This window comes from Galeopterus variegatus, unplaced genomic scaffold, assembly GCF_000696425.1.
Source record: "Galeopterus variegatus unplaced genomic scaffold, G_variegatus-3.0.2 Scaffold252, whole genome shotgun sequence".
NCBI classification, from domain to species: domain Eukaryota; kingdom Metazoa; phylum Chordata; class Mammalia; order Dermoptera; family Cynocephalidae; genus Galeopterus; species Galeopterus variegatus.
In genome coordinates, this window is record NW_007726363.1 from 364,642 (window position 1) to 379,718 (window position 15,077).

The 15,077-nt window shown below is 33.9% G+C and overlaps 1 protein-coding gene across 2 annotated transcripts in view; it reads right to left on the reverse strand.

The window, feature by feature from the left end:
* Positions 1-918: 918 nt before the first annotated feature.
* The window catches only part of ACN9 (ACN9 homolog (S. cerevisiae)), a 37,291-nt gene continuing 23,132 nt past the window's right edge, over positions 919-15,077 (reverse strand). Inside the window, exons 1-2 of one of the 2 annotated variants that reach the window (XR_550082.1) lie at positions 14,294-14,400; positions 1,503-1,584 (exon numbers count right to left, since the gene is read on the reverse strand). Coding sequence is in view for 1 of the 2 variants with exons in the window: in XM_008566536.1 (XP_008564758.1) it covers positions 1,381-1,584 (204 nt within the window). In the remaining variant the exon portion in view is untranslated. Of the gene's footprint in view, positions 1,585-14,293; positions 14,401-15,077 lie in introns of those variants that run through there. The other variant, XM_008566536.1, reaches the window with a different exon arrangement.

Consider the following 15,077-nt stretch of genomic DNA (forward strand, 5'->3'; position numbering starts at 1 on the left):
GACTGATTGCCTGATTGCCTGTCTTTCAATGAGAAAAAGATCAACTGACAGATTGACTCAAAGAGGGATGGTACAAAAAAAAAAAAAGAGGGATGGAAGAAAGAGCTAAAGGGCCTAGCAGCCATATACAAAGAGAGTACATGAGACAGTAAACTAGAGAAAAGACATCGGTTTTTAAAGAGCTGACATAAATGCAATTGTATATGAAAAATGATCACTTAGAATCTCAGTGTAAACATCCATAAGTGTCTTAGTTTGTTTGGGCTACTATTACAAACTACCATAGACCATGTGGCTTAGAACCAGAAATTTATTTCTCATAGTTCTGGAGGCTAGGAAGTTCAAGATCAAGGTGCCAGCAGATTCAGTATCTGGTGAGGGCCTCCTTTCTGGCACAGATGGCCATCTTTTCACTGTGTCCTTATGTAGTAGAAGAGGCAAGAGATCTCTCTGGGAACTCTTTTATAAGGCGACTAGTCCCATTCATGAGGGCTGCACCATCCTAACCTAATAACCTCCTAAAGCTTCCACCTCATAATACCATCACATTGGGGATTAGGTTTCAACATACATATTGAGGAGACACAAACATTTGACCATAACAATAACTAAAGAGACAACTCATTTTTGCTTTTGTAATATTTTTTAAAATTTGCAAACATTTTATGATGTGAATGGGTTTATTAAGTGTAAGTAAAATTTATGAAAGTATTTTAAATCTCCTTAACCACTAGGCAATAAATAAGATTCTCAAAGTAACTACAAATTATTTAAGTGGTAATCTGTTATTAACAAACACTGTAGAAATGTATTATACTTCGTATAATCTATAACACAAATGATAGTACAAATACTGAATTTCAAAGCTTCTCTTTAACCTTTCATTGAGAATGGACAATGACTCAGAAAGAGGACACATTAGAATAATAATCATGTATGTATTATTGAAGTAGAAATGATAAAAACTTTCAGAAAGACAATGTATTTAAATAACCTCGTTGAAACTCTACATCTATCATTATCACTACATACTTATCTGATGAGGTTAAAGAAAAGCCACAGGCCAAAGCACAAACAAGAATAGCATTTAAACTGAATTTACATGTAAAAAATTTTTCAACCAAATTCCAGAAGTTTGTCCATTTCAGAGCCATTCGTTAGTCCAAAAATCAAATTCCATCCAGCAAGTACTGTTATTCCAATAATGTAGTTTTCCAACTGTCTAGTAGTGATCCTGAGCCACACATTGCATCCAAAAATAAGAGTATTTCATTAACACCAGGCATTCTCATTACTTCAAAGCTGAATAAATTTTATAAACCAATGATACTTAAAATAAGGGGTTCTGAATTTTACATGTTTTGTTAAACTTTATATAGACTAAAATTTTGGTTTTCTAGACTCAGTAATATTAAATTGCCTATTAGGTTTAGTGGCTTCTTGCATCAGCTCCTGCAACTGTCCAATTTGTTCATCACGAAAGTCATTAAGTTTTTCTTCTGAGAGAGAGGTGCCAAAACATGCCTTTTCATTTGAATTTTGTCTGTTTTTGACAGTTTGTTGCCATAACACTGCTGCATACATCTAGTAAAAAGAGAAAGAAAAATAAAGGTTATAGATATAAAATTAAAGCAATATCTGTGCTCACTTATTTAATGTTAAGGGACTTAAATTCTAATTCAAGTCCATCACTAAATCTCATTTTGTTAAGAAAATACAATCAATATACTTGTGTCTTTACAGTTCAGCAATGATTTCAAATATATCTTATTTTTAGCACTTTAAGAGTTTTAACCTGAAAATCAGTGGGATGGGAGGCCCATGCGTAGACTTCAGAAGCATGCATAAACCACCCAAACCCATATGAAAAATTGTGTGTACATAAATATGCACATACTTCTAGGGCCATGGGTCTTACAGGCTTAAAAGTGAGTCTCAAAATTCATTAAGTTTATTCCCATGACTTTAACTTAAACCGTAATTTAAAACACACTAGAGAGAAAGATAGTTTTTAAACCTTTAAGCCTTCAATATTCAACAACCATCTTTGTCAGAAAAAACTACATTTTTCGTGTTGCAATTTTACTGTTATTTAGGCGACATGTTCGGCCTCATATTACAACTATCCTTGTCTGCCCAAGTGCCACTTTTCTGAAGCAGACTCACTCAATTTAATCAGGCAGGAAGTATCGTATTTTAGTTCATGAACTTAAAGATTATATGCACACTATAGATACTGAACTGCTTAACTCTGGATAATGATGCTCCTCAATCTGATTTGAAATATCTAGGTTGCTTATAATTGCTAGATTGCCAGCATCATCAAAGCAGTTTTAATTTGAATCCCAAACCTTCGCTTGTACTGGAAATATTTCCTCCATGTTTTCTAGAAATTCATTTCATATAGCAAAATAAAAACATTTTACACAACCTAAGCTTTATCAATTCCCCTTCTAAGTATATGCCTCAAAGCAGGGTTTCCCAATCTTGCAGTGTTAAGATTTTTGGATAATTTGGATAATTCTGAGTTGTGGGTTGGTGGATAGGAGTCTGCTCTTGCACTGAAGGATGTTTAGAACACAGAGAAGGTAATGTGAAAACGAAGACAGAGCTTAGAGTGATGTGGCCACAAGTCAAGGAATCCTGCGTTCACCAGAAGCTGAATGAGACAAGGGATAGATTTCCCCTAGATCCTCCAACATCTTGATTAGGCCCCAGACCTGTGAGAGAATAGATTTCTGTTGTTTTAAGCCACTGTGTTGTGGTAATTTGTGCCACATGAAACTAACACACAGTGAACTACAGAAACACAGTCTTAAAGTCTTATAGAAAAAACTAAACTTCATGCTATGCTAACAACTTAAATTTGTACTAAAAACCCAAGAAAGTGTGGCTTGCTAACTCTGTTTCACACTGAGTTTTTAAAAGGGCAGAGGACCTATAGTACCGGTTTTTCAGTGACAAATTAGAAATACTGAAAGACTAGCTCTCCTTTCAATGTGCTTTCTAGTTTTCACCTACGTATTAAACTTGTTTATAGTCTGAATCAAATTGATACCACTAAATTTCTGGTAATAAGGCAGAGAGAATCTGTTAGAATGTGATTTTAATGTGTGTGAAAGATAAAAATAAATAGTTTAAATAACTGTTTTCTTAAGTAGTTTAATTTTATTTATAAATTTAAATTATTAAAATTAGTTAAGAGAGTTATTAGCAAACTAATTTCTCTATTGTACATATTTTTAAAGAATAAAAATGAACTATATTAGATTTACCTTTTATCAGCATTTGAAATGAATAAAACTAAACCATTTTAAGAAATAACATAAAAGAGAAACAGATTATTATGTGACTCCTGATTGAAGTACATATCGCCTATATCAAAAAACAACCTGCTCCTAAATGCCTTTACATTTAACTATCAATTTATAGAAAATAAAAGAGATAGAATAAAGTGTTCAACATCACCATGGAAATGCAATCAGCAGATCCAGACTACTAAAAACTACAATCCTAATAAAGGAAAAATAGCAACTTTACAGTCAAGAAATTAGGAAGATACAGCCTTAACCAAATAATTGATCAAGGTAAGCATTGCCAGTAAAAAGTCACATCGCCATCATGTGCCCCCCAATAATTATGCACTGAGAAGGAAGGAAGGGTCTATTAGCTCTGTAGTATTCTTCCCAATAATGCACAACCTCAATCTAATCACAAGAAAACATCAGACAAACCTATATTAAGGGACACTCCACAAAATAACTGACCAGAACTCTTTAAAAGTTTTAAGGTCATGAGAGACAAGGAAAGACCAGGAAAGACTATGCAATTATCACAGAGGAAACTAAGGCGATCTGACAACCAAGTGCAATGTGCAATCTTGGATTAGGCCCTTGAAGACAAAAAGAACATTAGTGTAAATACTGGTGAAACTGAATATATTCTGTAGTCTAGTTAATAGTATTGCATCAATGTTAATTTCTTAGTTTTGGAAACTGTACTATGGTTACTTAAAATGTTAACAAGGGGCGTAGATGGTGAAGGGTATAGGGAACTCTACTATTTTTGCAACTGTTCTGTAAGTCTAAAATTAGCTCAAAATTAAAAGCTAAAAAAATAAAATTAAGATTAACAGGAATATCAATCAACATGAGCTGGTGAGTCACTGAAAGCCAAGAATCAAGAAAAAATCTGTGGATTTCGGAGAGTTCAGACTCTATGTGTACGTAACAGGAATATCAGGGCAGAAAAGCTACTGAAACCATTTATATCTTAAAGAAATACTTATATGTATATAGAAAGAGGTATAAGGATTGGTCAAACTAACTATGGTACATCTATACGAAAGAATACCATGCAACAGGTAAAAAAAAAAAAAATCAACTTGTAGAATATTATGTAAATACGATGTCATTTGTATGTTTTAAAATATATACAAATTTATATGTGTAATAGAATATTCATATACCAAAACAGAAAGCTTGAAAGGATACCCACAAAATTTGGGGGTTAGTCTTTCACATTTGGTTCTGAATACCTCACCTCTGTACTGTTTTGATTTTCTATAATATTATTTAAGTAATTAAAGGGAGGGGAAAGAAAGCAGGGAGGAGAGAGACTATAGGAAAAATTGGGAAATGAGGAAGTTAACTATAGTCTGTTTTTTCATGATCTGTCCTAATATTGTAATTAATTTAAACATAAATATTAACAAAAGAAAATTAAGGTCTTATATGTTTAATCACATATCTAGTATTTGCCCTTCTTTGTTCTTTAAAACAAAATTGCAACTAAATAGCCCAAAAGTAGAGTTAGAAACATTTTATTGTAAGAAATCACAATATATGAAAATCCAAGCTGTCAAGCTCTATAAATAAAAGGATAATCAATTCCTTCACAAAAGGAAATTCATATTCAGAAAAGCATTTATAAACCTAATGGTTTAAAATATTTTGTGAACATAGCATTTTTTGTGTACTGTACAGAGTTTAATTCAAGAAAATGTCTAACTACATAACATCTGTCCTATTAAAAATGTGACATTTTGCTTCATATTTTACATACCATTTCCTTAATAGCATAAAAAATATTTTAGATTAAATCATAAAAATGCTAACACAATTTTTCCACATACTATACGAATTAGTCTGAAGAGCCCATCTTTCTTCTGAATCACATAAATCACATTATAAATCCCCTTACAAGATAGGCACATATTGTGTTGCCATTCTCACAATTTACTGGAAAGCTAAAATGACAGTAATTTTTTATAGTTTGTACTTCTTCAATGTAAATTCCCAAAAAGAAGGACAACTATTAGATCTAGAAAGAAAAAATTACTCCCAAAAGTTATTCAACTAGTATAAGACTATTTAGCAACACTGAACCAACAAATTGAAGTTCGGAGCATTTAGTTAAGCTTTCCCTGGAGAAATTGTTAAAAATGCCATGCCTCCCTGAGGAGCAAAAACAACAAAAACACCCCCACATACAAGACACCTGAAAGTTACTTGAATTACAATAACTAAATTTAAGGATACCTTGGAGGATTTTGAAGCACATCTGTACAAGTTATTAATACAGAATATTTTATGTTATAGAAAAAAAGGAATCTATGTTGGCAATAATAAATTTGATTTCTTTGGCTCTTTTTGACCAGGTTTTATGATTTTCAAGTCACTGATGATAGATTACCCATTTTTATAGCACAGAATATCACCAAATAATAGCCCATGCTATTTCTTAGTCCCCAAACACTTATATCACATTGATTCACAAAATACAAACAAGAATGGAAAGTAACACTACTGTCACCAATAAGTGTATTTCTCAGGTGGCCATGAAGCTGGGCCTCTCTGGAATCAAGTTCCCCAGGTTCTTCTGCCCAGTGCAGCAAACCAAATGCAGGATTCACCTGTGACTCCAGGGATGAGAAAAAAATAAAAGCAAGAACACGGAAGGTTCTTGGCTAAGAAAGTAGTAAAGAAATGTTAGAGAAGACCTGGTTTACAAATACTCTTTATGTTTGTCTACTATAAATTCAGTATGTACTTGACATTGGACATATACAAATCCAACATGTCATATGTCATAAATGAGAAGTCAGTGCAAATAAATAAGCACATTCTTTTTCGTGAAATTCACTCCAAAGTTCCTAGAAACTTACTAATAGTGTTGTATTTAAAGTAAACATATTAAATAACCTATTTTATTTAAAGACAACTCTTCACCATCCAAAACAATATTTATCAAAAAAAAAAAAAAAATACATTTACCTGATCATTTCAAAAACCACTGAGGTAAATGGCCTATTTGTACATTTTTTGCTTGATATGGCAATTTTAATTTGTCTTTAGTGATATAATTTGCATCAATATGTTTTATAATGCTTCATTATGTTATAGATATTGAAATAAATTTATAATAGTATGATCCATTAGCACAGGGTACTGAAAATGGTAAATAAATTTTTAAAAAATCCACATTATCCAGCATTGTAACTAATAAAACATCTTTATTAGTCAGAACTACCAAATGCTACAAGAAACCACGCTTCCAAGATATTACAGGCACAATGTCAATGCCTAATCTGCAAACCCAAGGTACCAGGTCAGATGTCTAATCTTATAAATTTTTATAAAAATCCACATTTAAGATTTTGATATTTTCACTTTATGGAAATATCCAGATCTTCTTTCTTTCTTTTTTTTTTTTTTCCTTTTTTGTCTTTTTTCGTGACCGGTAACGGGATCGCAACCCTCAGTGTCGCGCTCATACTGCAACCGGCAACGGGATCGCAGCCCTCGGTGTTGTGCCCACACCACGCTCAACCAGTGAGCGGACCAGACTCTATATGGGATCCGAACCCTCAGCGGGAGTGCCGCCATGCTCCCAAGCGCCGCACTCTACCGAGTGCGACACCGGGCTGGCCCCAGATCTTATTTCTTACCAATGACGATTTCAAAGTTTATCTTTTCTTTTTTTTTTTGACCGGTAAGAGGATTGCAACCCTTGGCGCGGTGTCACCTGCACCGCGCTCAGCCAGCGAGCACACTGGCCATCCTTATAAAGGATCCAAACCCGCGGCAGGAGCGCCACTGCACTCTCAAGCGCTGCACTCTCCCGAGTGCGCCACAGGGCCAGCCCAAAGTTTATCTTTTCTAACTCAGTGGTTCTCAAAGGTTTTGGTCTCAGAATTCTTTTACATTCTTGAAAAACTGAGTTTTTGTTTATTGAATTATATCTATCAATATTTACCATATTAGAAAATTAAAATGAATTTTTTAAATAACTCACTGAAAATTCATTCATTACTCATGAATTCATAAACACTGCATTTATACGAGAAATAGTTTTATTTTTTAAAAGACCTATCAGAAGAGTGGCACTGTTTTATCTTTCAGCAAATCTAATTAATCTGCCTTACAAAAAAGACAGATGAGTTCTCATATCTTTTATGATATGTAATTTTGATTCAAGTATATGAAGAAAATATAGCCTCACATTGATAAGATAATTGAAAAGGGAGGAGTATTTTCTTAACTTTTTCTAACTATGAATATTTTTCTACAATGCTATACCAAAACCGAGTAAGTGGCAGTTTCTAAATGGTTAGCTGCAATGTACCATATCAATGAACTTTTCCTACTCTATTACATTAAAATTCATTGTTCTATCTTGTACCTCATATTGATCTTTTATGCATACATAATTCTGTAATCTCATGCACTGTTCATTTGGAAACTTAGCTCACTGGGTTATGCCAATCTTCTAAATGCTGACATATTATGCAATATCAAACATATTTGTTAATATCATCACTGATCAAATAAGAAAAAGCTTTCAGTGCTGGGAACTGTCAAGTTTACAGCGGTGGATATAAGTCTTCTGAACTTCTAATTTGAGCTTTCAAGTGAAAATTTTACCTTTGGCAATAAACATGGTGGGTTATTTTCCTTGAAGTGACAGGTTCACTCTATTCATTTTTGAAAAAATGTCTGTAAATACCCAAGTCGGAATAACAATTATTTGTCAGTTTTTCTTCCAGGTACAAATGTTGTAAAATGAAAAAAGTAATTAATTTAGCTTGTAACTCATATATCTGTACCAGTGCTTTTACTCAAGAGAGTCATTGTATTTTGATAGGAAGCAGAAGTGCTTTCTGAGTACATCCCATTTCTTCACATGGAATTTTAGAAAGACAAGTACTCAAAGGTCAACATTTAATAAAATTAATAATCTTTCCTGTCTCATCAAGGACATTCCCAGACAAAATTGGCCTTTTTAAAAAACTGTGAGTGCAGTTTAAAATGCAAAAACGACGTGGACCACAGCCTGGGTTTGTGCTCAGGTGTCAGCATTTTACCCACCATTGGTTTTGCATCAGCAATTGCAATTCCAGATCACAGCCTTTCCCAAAGTATCTTTCATGAACCTCTACTCCCACTAAATGTTCTTCCTTAGGTAAAAAGAATCTCTGCTTCGGTGTACAGTCATGTGCTGCTTAACAATGGGGATGAGTTCTGAGAAGTGCATCAAGGTGATTCTGTTGTAGGGCAAAAGTGTACTATGAAAGGGAAAAGCAATGCATTTTCCTATTGTACACACTGGCCACTAGTTGCATGAGCATGGGCCCTCCAATTATACTACTAAGTCATTCTGTGCCTCACTTTCCTCATCTGTTAAATAGGGATTAGACTAATACCATCCCCACAAAGTTATGAAAATGAAATTACAGGTAAATATTTTACCTGGCACTCAGCAACCACTCAGTGAGTGCTAACTATTATTAACTATAATTTTGCTGTGGGAAGAGGTAGGAATCACTTAAAAATGTAAGAATTTTAAAGTAGACAACAACTCTTTCACTTGGAATCAGACTTAATGTGTCAAATGCTTGGCTTTCTGTCTTAAAGTCTGAGCTACTGTTGGGAAGTTCACCCCATGGGTAAGCTAGACACTTCTCCTCAATAAATTATATAGTAGGTTTGTTTACAACAGCATCACCACAAACATATGAGTAATGTGTTGAGCTATGACATTACAAGAGCTACAATATCACTCGGTCATAGCAATTTTTCATTATAATTTTATGGGACCACCATTGTATATATGGTCTTTCACTGACCAAAGTGTCATTATGCAGTACATGACTATATTTGAAAAATGCTGCATACTATATTCTGTCTTAGAGATTAACTCTATTCATTAGTATATTGAAGGTTTCAAAAGCACCAAAGCGAAAGAAAAACTGTAAAACAATTTAGTGCAATGCTCCAAAAACACATCTACAGAACCTCTTTAGTGAAGAGATTTTTCAAAGCAAAAGAAAACACTACTAGAAACACAAAATGTCACCTTCACAAAGAAAATTTCAACTTGCCTCACAGAAGAGCCACTCTACTTTCTGACTTTATATTTTCTTTCATTAAATGCTAACAATAAATGCCAATTATCTAACAGCTATAAGGATTTAACAAAAATAAAATCTATAAAAAAAAGATGAATAAAGTATTTACATAATTTATTATTATTATTATTATTTTGTCTTTTTTCGTGTCCGGCAACGGATCGCAACCCTCAGCGTCACGCCCATACCGGACCGGGACCGGCAACGGGATCGCAACCCCCGACGTCGCGCCCGCACCTCGCTCAGCCAGTGAGCGGGAACTGGTCTGTATGTGGGATCCGAACCCTCGGCAGGAGCGCCGCCGCGCTCCCAAGCGGTGCACTGTAGCAGTGCGCCAGGAGCGCCGCCGCGCTCCCAAGCGGTGCACTGTAGCAGTGCGCCAGGAGCGCCGCCGCGCTCCCAAGCGGTGCACTGTAGCAGTGCGCCAGGAGCGCCGCCGCGCTCCCAAGCGGTGCACTGTAGCAGTGCGCCACTGGTCCGGCCCCCATAATTTCTTTTTAGGAGAAAACAAATGTTAAAATGTGAGAAGATGCATGGCCAACTCAATCAGATATGAAATGAATGATATAAAACAATTGGCAAAGAGGCAAAATTATTATTGGCATATAATTAATCAAGAAAACCTAAAAATATTCATTAAAAACATTATAATAAGAAAGTTCAACGAAATTATTACCATAATTAACAGCACCACAATCAACAAAAAAACTTAAAATATCCAGTGATATTTGGAAAACTTGACCAATTTTAGAATCATTCAATAATAGTTAGAAAAAAATAGAGATATATGTCTCTAGATAGAAACACTAAATATGTAGAGATGTTAAATTCTCCTCAATTAATAAGGATTTCAACCCAATCATAATAAAAAGAAATAAAGATATTAAATTCAGGATGATGGTATCTCTGGGTGAAGGGAGGGGAGTAGGGGAACATAGACTGGGATAAGTTACAGATGTATATTATAAAATCTAAAAACAAAGTATTATAGCTAAGACGGCAACAAAGATGATAAAAAAAAAATCATAAAAAAGCTCCATTTTGTACTTTATCTACTAGAGAAGTTATCTTTATTTGCTCATGTGCTTACATGTCTCCAAAATTACTACCACAAATATTAACCTCTACCCCTATGTTCATAACACCTAACAAGTCAAGGACCCAGAGCTCATAACCTGGGTTCTCCACACCCAAATCCAAATTCCCACAAAAGAGAATATGGTTAAAGCCTCTGCTAGGTGTCCATTCCACAACCAAGTATTTTTGACAGGGGACAAAATAATATGCCTACTTACTTAGAAGGGGTTATGAAAGTAGACTTTTTGAAAAAGGATGTAGACAGGTTCTCTATATGTAGAGGCAAGGAGAAAATAATTGTCAATTATATATGAAAAAAGAGAAAAAGGAAAGGAATTCAGCAATATTGGGGAATACGGCTGCTATAAATGGCACAATGTAAATACTCTAAACATAGATTATAAATATTGACATTTAAAAAAAGCTAAAATCACCACAGGCAAATGAGCAGAACAACATAAAGTGACAATTCAGAAAAGACGATATGCCAACAGATAACAAAAATATGAGGGAAAAGAGTCTACTTTTCAAAGAAATACAAATGAAATAAAATGAAACACAGAGATAACCAATTTTTAAGACTATTGGATTTACAGTTTGTTTTGCTCTTTGGCTAATATTCCAGGCTTGGGACAATGATGTGAGATGAGTTACATACTACTAAAAGGAGTAAAAATTAACAATTTCTAGAAAGAAGTTTAGAAAACATTTAAAGAGTTTCCAATCTTTTAAATACCCTTAAGTTCGGTAATTCTATTTCACAGAACTTATCCTTAATATATCAGAAATTTTTATTATGATTTTATATAGTGGAAATCATTATAATACTACAGTAGTAAAAACTGAAGCTAACTTAAATGTCCAATAAAAATAAGTTGCTTTTAATATGATGGTATTTTTATATAAAGGCTTTTAAGCAACATGATAAAATACTCACATTAAGTAAAATAAAATCAAACCTCAACTTTGTATCATAGAATCTATATATTATGTGTGTGTGTGTATAGGCATGTTTGTAAGTATATAAATATATATGTATAGATATAAAAATAATAGAATGTAAAAGGTATCTGAAAGAATCATGGATGATTTTATTTCAACTTTTTTTAAGTTTCCAAATGTTCAACAATAAAATACAAATTTTTATTAAACATGGAATATACACAAGGATGGTGATAGTATGTTTTTCTTTAAAATTTTATCAAATATTTATCAATCAACACAATTTTAGTGTTCTAGTTTTTTTTAACTTATGTTAATGGAATGATATTTCATGTATTCTACTACTTGTTCCTGAGATTCATCCATACTGATCCTTATAACTATAGATCACTCACCCATTTTAACTGCTGTGTGGTATTCCTTCTTATAAGTATACCACAGTTTATCCATTTCCACTTACAGTTATGATAGAATAACAGGGACCTTATTTACCCTCTGTCTGAAACAACCAAAAGGCTGAATACAGCAACTGTTTTCAGACATTATACAACAGGCAGAGCAGGATAATGATGTCTGAGAACAGGACGGAGCCTAATACTGTGCTTGAATTGAAGAGATAAAGTGTGAATTCAGCAGGGCCAATTTCACTAGAAATTGTGGAGCCCAGGTTGGAAAGGATAAAACTGCACAGAAAGTATAAAACTGTACAGAGAATGAGCTCCAGAATTCTTCAGAAAGTTCTCCTTAACTCCTCAGCTGAGTACTAATCAATACATTTGTGTGAGCAAACTATCAAAGGATGAGGAAAGAACCATGGAAAAGAACAGGCAGAACAATCTGCAGAGATCAGATAGGGTCTCGAATAGTTTATATTCACGTAAGCAAGAATGGAAAAATCTTATTATACACAGAGCATTGGGTAGAGTATTCAGAAGAGTACTGCCTCAGTAATGGGGCAAAATTAGCTCTAAACTAAAAGTTGCTCATCCCACCAAACAAAGCTTTAAAAGGCCCCCAAAGATTGACTGTTTCTAAATAATTTAACTGTTCCAGAACAAAACTCAAGAATATTTAAAACAATTTAGAATATCTAGCAATCTTTGCAAAGGTGCAAAGGTAACATTCACAATGTCTGACATCCAAGCAAAAATTACTAAACAATGCAAAGAATTAGGAAAAGACAAACCATAATGAGGAAAAAATCCCATCAACAGAAACAGACCCAGAAATGGCACGAATGATAGAATATCCTTAGACAAGAACATTTAAACAGTTCTATAGACTAGCAATGAAAAACTTAAAACTGAAATTTTAAAAACACTGTCATTTACAATAGCACCAAATACATAAAATACATGGGTATAAACCAAACAAAATTTGTAGAAGTTCTACATACTGAAAACTACAAAATACTAATGGAAGATATCAAAGATTACAAGTAAACAGAGAGATATACCAAGTTCATGGGTTGGAAGACTCAATACTGTTAACATGTCAATTCTCTCCAAACTGATTCACAGATTCAGTACAGTCCCAATCAATATTCCAGCAGAGATTCTACATAAATTGACAAGTTGATTCAAAAATATATATATATGGAAAGCCAAAGGAACTAGAATAGTCAAAACAGTGCTGAGAAAGAACAAGTTAGTTAGTAAACTCAACGTGATTTTAAGTCTTACAATAAAGCTACACTAATCCAGAAAGGGTGGTACTGGCAAATGGACAAATAAACAGAATAATTGAACAGAACAGAGAACCCAGAAATAGCCCCACACAAGTACGGCCGACTAATTTCTGACAAAGGTGTAAAAGCATTTCAATGGAAAAAGGATCATTTTCAACAAACAATGGTAAAACAACTGGATATCCATATGCAAACAAGTGAAACTTAATGTATAGCTCATATCGCATACAAAAATTAACTCAAAATGGGTCATATATCCAAATGTAAGACAGAAATTATAAAACTTATAGAAGAAATCATAAGATTACATTTTTTGATCTTGCATTAAGGAAAAATTTCTTAGATGACAACACTAAAATCTACATAAAAAAATAAACTGGATTTAATCAAAATTAAAAATTTTTGCTTTTCTAATGACATTGTTAGGAAAATAAAAAGGCAAGCCAAAGACTGGGCAAATATATTTGTAAAGCAAATATCTGACAAAAAGCTTGTATCTAGACTATATTAAAAATTCTTATAATAATAAAGAGACAAACCAAAAGGGTGGTGGTTTAAAATATTTGAATAGATACTGTACCCCAATTATAATGGCTAAAATTTAAGGGGGGGAAATATGGATAATACTAAGTGTCAACAAGGATACAGAACAACCAGAACTCTCAAACACTGCTGGTGGCGATGTAAAATGGTACTACCACTTTAGAAAACAGTTGGATGGTTTCTTAAAATGTGAAAGAAATGATCCAGCTATTTCAATTCTAGGTATTTAACCAAGAGCAATAAAAGGATATGTCTACACAAAGACCTGTATGTGAATGCTCACAGCAGCTTTATTTGTAATAACCAAAATTGGAAACAACCTAAATTATCCAACACTTGGTGAATGAACAAACAAATCATGGTATGGCCATATATGGGATACTAATTAACTACAACATTAATGAATCTCAAAAATTATTATACAGAGTGAAAAAAGCAAGACAAAAACAAGTACTTAAGTGTATGATACCATTTATATAAAATTTTAGAAAATACAAACTAGACATATACGCCAAAACTCACGCAAGTGTACACTTTAATATGTACGGTTCACTGTACATCAATGATACCACAGTAAAGCTGTTAAGTTTAAAAAAAAAAAAAAGAAAGAGGAACTAGCCAGTGTCTCTCCTTACCTATTCACTACTCACATGTTGATGCCACCTTGGAGGGGTTAGAGGAGGTCTAACAGGAGGTCGCCAGATAGGCAGTGGCCTTGAGTAACAGCCCACATTCCCAGTACAGGTACCTAGTACCAAAGGGAGTAGAACAGACCTTATTCTCAAAGAATCAGGGTGGTTTCTTGTGACCTGTTTCCTGATTCCCTGAAGGACCAGCTCAAAGGGATTGCCTTTATCTTACCTGATTCAGAACTCTCCCAGTACTGAGGGGGCTACCCAGGGGACATTTATCAAAAACAGCTAAGGCAAAGGTACTAGTTAGTCACTGCTGCCTGGAGCAAGGGATAACTGGGGGGGCAGACAACAGACTAATTAAAAAAAACTAGAGATGCTAATAAATGAAATACTCTGGGGAGTAAGGACTTTGAAAAGTACCCACATACTTCTGGGAATCTAAAGGGTCACACACATGGGCACATGTCTAAAATGTTGAAAGAATTTAAATTCCAGTGTGACTGCATAGGGAGGGCCCCCCCAGAACTGCCTGAACAAGAACATCTACAGTGTACTATTCAAGAGCAAGACAGAAATTTTTGTCATATTAAGCCACCTAGACTTTGAGATTATTCGTTACAGAAGCTGGTACTAATTACATGATTAATACAGACCTGGAATCCAAGTAACCTAGAAGACATTCATGCTATTTTGCTGGATAATAATGAAGAATTGTTTATTTAAAAAAAAAAAAAGAGTGACTTCTTTATATGTTCTGCTCAATTAGGATCTCAGCAAGTATATT